Source organism: Spinacia oleracea, chromosome 3 (assembly GCF_020520425.1).
Source record: "Spinacia oleracea cultivar Varoflay chromosome 3, BTI_SOV_V1, whole genome shotgun sequence".
Classification (NCBI taxonomy): domain Eukaryota; kingdom Viridiplantae; phylum Streptophyta; class Magnoliopsida; order Caryophyllales; family Amaranthaceae; genus Spinacia; species Spinacia oleracea.
In genome coordinates this window covers 69,553,474-69,559,657 of record NC_079489.1, presented here as the reverse complement: position 1 = coordinate 69,559,657, position 6,184 = coordinate 69,553,474, and the positions used below count along the sequence as shown (strand labels likewise).

General features: G+C 37.8%; 1 protein-coding gene across 1 annotated transcript; it reads right to left on the bottom strand.

Annotated features, from left to right (window-relative positions):
- Nucleotides 1–1,454: 1,454 nt before the first annotated feature.
- Nucleotides 1,455–5,529, bottom strand: LOC130469763 (uncharacterized). The gene is made up of 4 exons (XM_056839222.1): nt 5,443–5,529; nt 4,901–5,188; nt 3,770–4,658; nt 1,455–1,568 (listed from the first exon to the last, which is right to left on the bottom strand). The coding sequence occupies exons 1-3, from the start codon at nt 5,527–5,529 to the stop codon at nt 3,801–3,803; spliced, it is 1,233 nt and encodes a 410-aa protein (XP_056695200.1). The 3' UTR covers nt 1,455–1,568; nt 3,770–3,800.
- Between the last annotated feature and the right edge of the window lie 655 nt (nt 5,530–6,184).

Here is a 6,184-nt window from a genome sequence, read left to right as displayed (position 1 = left end):
ACACATATCAGCCCGCCGGGAGAATAGGGTATAGCCCTTCAGGGAAACCCTAAGCATGCCCAAAACTAGTGAGACAAGATCTCAACGCATAAGTAACGTCTGGAGAAGAGAGGACGCCCCAAGCCAGGCGAGGAGACGTTCTCCGCTTAGAGGATCTGTCCGGACCCCCGGAAGTTGGGAACGTCATTGGGAGGAGGAAGAATGGAATAGCAAGAACGCCAAAGAAAGACACCACTCGTGGTTCGTGGCCGAGCAGGAATAATAATCAGGGTCTTCTCGCTCCTAGTACGCTCCGAGGTGACGAAGAAGGACACATACATCACCCAAGAAGATTGAGAATGGGAAACCCCACCTACGATTTGAGGTGGTGCTCCCACCACCAAGATCCTTTGAAGAACGACCCCCACCAGGGCTCGATCACGGAGGACGTCACCACACAACGAAAGAGGTCGATCTCCCACTCGATCATCCATCGGCCGATCACCTCCGAGGAAGGAAAGGTCTAGGCACGACGCCCGAGGGCACACCGGTCAACAACACCTCAGCGAGATCATGATCCTGAAAGATTCCCCTTTTACTCCGGGGATCCTTGAGGAACGTCTCCCAAGGATGAAACTCCCTATCCACATCAAGTATGATGGTTCCACAGATCCTGACGATCACATAGCTGCGTACGAAGGACATATGTACTTGTACACCGCGTCCTCAACAGTATGGTGAAAGTGTTTCCTGGCTACGCTAAGAGGTTTGGCCTAAACCTGGTTCAAGAATTTTAAGGCCGGGTCCATCCGCAGTTCCAGACAGTTGTCGAAACAATCACTAGTAGAAAAAACCCTTATTGCAGCGGGCTTTTAGACCCCTGTTGCAGCGTACATCGTATGCTGCAACTGGGGGGCCTGCAACAAGTCTGAACTTGTTGCAGCGTACAATGTTCGCTGCAAAAAGTGATTTGTTGCAGCGGGCTTTTAGATGTACGCTGCAACAAGTGCCAAAAAATTGGCAAAATTTTGGACTTGTTGCAGCGTACATATATATGTACGCTGCAAAAGACTCAACTTTTTGCAGCGTACATTTATTTGTACGCTGCAACAAGTCTGAATTACTCAATTTTTTGCAGCGACATTTATTTGTACGCTGCAACAAGTCTGAATTTTTGCGAAATTTTTTTCCCTTGTTGCAGCGTACAACATATATGTACGCTGCAAAAAAGCACTTTTGGCGGGAAAATTCTAATTTTGTTTAGGGATACCTAGAGTGCCTTGCACCAAATATAGAAACCTGTCAAAACAATAATAGAATAACGCAACCTGTATAACAAATATAAAAACAACAACTGGAGTTTTGTATACTATATATCCCAAAACCAAAGTGCACATATTACATTTAAATATATGTTCCAATTTCAACATAAACATACATTTTAATATAAAATTTATTCTATAACAACTAAACCAACTCGATCAAGCGCCCTAAAGCCAATAATAAATACTTGTTGGTAAAAAACTTAGCCCATTGCTCACGAACCACATCAAATTCCTCGCATAAGGCGCAATCCTCGGAGTGTAGACCTTTACAAAAACAGAAATTTAAATTAAACATTAGATTAAATACAAATTAAATATCACATTTTAACATTCAAGAAACTAATGACAATGTCCTAATAGTCTAAAATGAGTCCTTAGGTTCTTTAGTTCAAAGTTGGGAGCGAAAATGTCATTTTAGCCTAAATATGACCTATAACGACCCAATGAGCCTATAGGTGCATAAATAGATTGGAACGAGTCTTAGATCGTTAAAATTATGCATATTAAACATGTAATAAGTTTTAAATGAGTCCTTAGGTTCTTTATTTTAAAGTTGGGAGCGAAAATGCCTTATTTTAGCCTAGATATGACCTATAACGATCAAACAAGCATTAAATGGGTATAAGTAGATTAGAATAAGTCCTAGAAACTCAAAACTAAGCTTATTAATCATATAATAATTTAAAAATGAGTCCTTAGGTTCTTAAGTTCAAAGTTGGGAGCGAAAATGTCATTTTAGCCTAAATATGACCTAAAACGACACAATGAGCCTTAAATATGCATAAATGGATTGGAACGAGTCTTATAAAGTTAAAATTATGCATATTAAACATGTATTAAGTTTAAAATGCGTGCTTAGGTTCTTTATTTTAAAGTTAGGAGCGAAAATGCCTCATTTTAGCCTAAATATGACCTATAACTATCAAACAAGCATTAAATGTGCATAAACAGATTAGAATAAGTCTTAGAAACTTAAACTAAGCATATTTATCATATAATAAGTTTAAAATGAGTCATTAGGTTCTTAAGTTCAAAGTTGGGAGCGAAAATGTCATTTTAGCCTAAATATGACCTATAACGACACAATGAGCCTTAAATGTGCATAAATGGATAGGAATGAGTACTAGAAAGTTAAAAATAAGCATATAAAACATTTAGTAAGTTTAAAATGAGTCCTTAGGTTCTTTGGTTCATAGTTGGGAGCGAAAATGTCATTTTAGCCTAAATATGACCTATAACGACCAAACAAGCCTTAAATGTGTATAAGTAGTTAGAATAAGTCTTAGAAACTTAAAACTAAGCATATTAATCATGTAATAAGTTTAAAATGAGTCCTTAGGTTCTTTAGTTCAAAGTTAGGAGCGCAAATGCCTCATTTTAGCCTAAATATGACCTATAACGATAAAACAAACATTAAATGTGCATAAATAGATTAGAATAAGTCTTAGAAACTTAAACTAAGCATATTTATCATATAATAAGTTTAAAATGAGTCATTAGGTTCTTAAGTTCAAAGTTGGGAGCGAAAATGTCATTTTAGCCTAAATATGACCTATAACGACACAATGAGCCTTAAATGTGCATAAATGGATTGGAATAAGTCCTAGAAAGTTAAAACTAGAATATAAAACATTTAGTAGGTTTAAAATGAGTCCTTAGGTTCTTTAGTTCATAGTTGGGAGCGAAAATGTCATTTTAGCCTAAATATGACCTACAACGACCTAATGAGCCTTAAAGGTGCATAAATAGATTGGAACGAGTCTTATAAAGTTAAAATTATGCATATTAAACATGTATTAAGTTTAAAATGAGTGTTTAGGTTCTTTATTTTAAAGTTAGGAGCGAAAATGCCTCATTTTAGCCTAAATATGACCTATAACTATCAAACAAGCATTAAATGTGCATAAACAGATTAGAATAAGTCTTAGAAACTTAAAACTAAACATATTAATCATATAATAAGTTTAAAATGAGTCATTAGGTTCTTAAGTTCAAAGTTGGGAGCGAAAATGGCACTTTAGCCTAAATATGACCTATAACGACACAATGAGCCTTAAATATGCATAAATGGATTGGAATGAGTTCTAGAAAGTCAAAACTAAGCATATAAAGCATATTTATTTTAAAGTTGGGATCGAAAATGCCTTATTTTATCCTAAAATCCACTGACACTTCAAATCCACTGGAAACAGAACAAACATATGGACATTTTGATCCGGTAATAATCTTTTTATCACAAACATATGGCAGATAGTTCCTATTGAAGCCATTAACAAACAGGAACAGAATTTAATGCAACCAAGATTCTGAATGGCAACAATAGAAACACAAACATAACCGTACGTTTCCAAGCACCAGATAATACAAATAAATCACCAATGACACGTTCAAATAGGAGCAACCACCCAAATTTCAGAGAGGAAGAAGGAAAATAGAAAAATAAAACTTTAAGAGAAGTCACTCACCCCGAATGTGACTGTTTGTCGAAAGTAACAATCATACTAGACCACAATGCAAGGAGCCTAACTCCACAATGCGCCTCAACTTGTCCTTGTACTCACCAATCACCATTTCTGCTGTCGTAGCCTCCTCTTCGTCAACAGAAAGTACACTCTCAGCCATGCGCAACTTTTCCTCTAAATTGCGAAGTTCTTCCTCTCTAATAACAATCTCTCTCTTGTACTCTTCCACAAGTGCTTTTGTACACTGAATCTTGAATTTCCGTTCAGTTTGAGTCTTTCTCAATTCGGATGATGGCCCAAGCATAGGGATAGCTTTCTTTGCTTCGTAAATCTCAACGAGCCTCTCTTTGAGCCATCCAACTTCTATACATGCTCCTTCAATATCACTAAGGCCAGCTACCATCTTTTCAAGCTCACTCGTAGTGATGAATGCAATACTAGTCTTCTTCAAAGTTTGAACAATGTCACATACATGTTGTATGAACAGAGAACGAACTGATGGTGTTTTGAAATTGCAGTTATCAGCAATATCCCCATGCTTGGAAAGAATAGAGCCGAGGAGGCCCGAGTCTTCAGATTTTACCTTATAACCCCCAACGAAGACATGACTGCTATCACATACAGAGTTCACAATGTCATCATCATCATCATCAACAGCCATCTGTTGAGCCAGCTCCGTCAGAGTTAAGCTTGTGGTCTTTGTGGATGATTGGTCTTTATGATTGTTCATTGCAAAGATTGTATCTTCTATGCTGTTGGTATCATCTATTTCCATATCTATATCAGCATCTCCCTGTGATATATTCTCGACAGTTTGCAAATTGACAGCATCACCAGGAGTTCCTTCTCTTTCTACAACAGACTGCATTTTCAGCTTCACTGCTTCTGAATGCTGAAATATAAGGGATACAAGTTCCATATTAGCAACAAAAGTTCATACAGGAAATTATTTAATGTATTCTCCATATTTCATATTCAGGGTAAAGTAACAGCAACATAGACATAGACATTACTGCTTAAATGCGGCAATTAAAATGTAACTTGCTGCAAACCTAGAAACATGCAGCAAATAAGGCGAGGGAATTCAAATTATTCTGCTAGTGTAGGAAATCTTCGTAAACACCTGAATCATACCTGTACAGCAGACAACGGGATATCAGGTTGAGCGGCATCTGAACCAGAAAGATATTTGCCTTGTAAATTGTTCTGAATGAAGCTTGTGTTTTCTCCAATGTTTGGACTTAACCCTTGAGTCACTTCCACTATCAGATTCTCGAAATTTCCGGTTTCTAAATCCTTCTTTGGCATCCTTGTTCTCCGTCTTTTAGGAGAGTGTGTAACCGCGTTCTGACAATGATGCTTTAATACATCAGAAAAGAGGAGCCGAGCTCCTGAATTTGTCGATTGTGGTATAACAGTTTCCTATTCAATGGATGCACAAAGATGAGTGAAACTATTTCATTCAAAATTCTGCAGGCAAAGAGGTTGGAACATCTCATCTCCTAATTGAAAGTGAAACTGGTACAGGGCATATGGATATACATAAATTAAAAACAAACCATTCTCAGTTCATACAACTAAATGGCAGATGATTAATATTTACCCGAGCTCAAGGACTTCAAAAGCATGTTAAGATACTCAGAAGAGTCGGAACATTAAACTTGTTAATTATATACCAATATAGCAACATACAAAGAAGTCAACAACTCACACAAACTATACTCAAACACAATCACCTTCTTATAATCTTGTAGAGCCCTCATTTGACCACTCAAAACTTCTCCATCATTTCACAAGCGTAAACAACAAAAACATCCAAAATTCCAATACTATTCTTAAACTAAACCCTAAATATCCAACATTTCGCACAAATCAAGATTTTGTATGAAGTAATGAATGATTAAAAACCCATAAACATCATTTGAACAAACCCTAAGAAACCCATAAATCATCGAACTCAAAACTATGTGATTTTTTCAATCATAAACCTAAAATTGAACCCTAATCTGAAAACGAAAATCAAAAACTAAAATTGAACCCTAATCTGAAAACGAAAATAAAAAACGAAAATAGAAATTGAACACACCATACCGAAACCGCCGGAACCACGACGCCGAGCAACCACCGGAACCACGACGCGACGGGGAGATGCTGAACCCCCGGCCGACCAAGAATATATCTTTCAGTGACAGGCCGCGCGAGAATTGAACGGGATGGGGGAGATGAGGCGAGAACACCACACACCGGCGAAGACAGCGACGCAGGGCTGAGCAACGCTTGGGTTCGACGGCGACGCAGGGCTGAGTTCGACGGCTTCTTGGATATTTGTTTAAGGGAAAAAGCTTGGAGCTAGAAGAGAAGGAACAACGTACGTTTGAGCCCGCTCGTTTGAGCGCGGTTTGTTGCAACCTAGGAAAG

Coding starts and splice junctions, on each gene's coding strand:
- LOC130469763 (XM_056839222.1), bottom strand. CDS start 5,529: ATGAGGGCTCTACAAGATTATAAGAAGGTGATTGTGTTTGAGTATAGT. Junction 5,189..5,442: donor CTTTGTATGTTGCTATATTG/GTATATAATTAA, acceptor TCCATTGAATAG/GAAACTGTTATACCACAATC. Junction 4,659..4,900: donor TCCCGTTGTCTGCTGTACAG/GTATGATTCAGG, acceptor CTTATATTTCAG/CATTCAGAAGCAGTGAAGCT.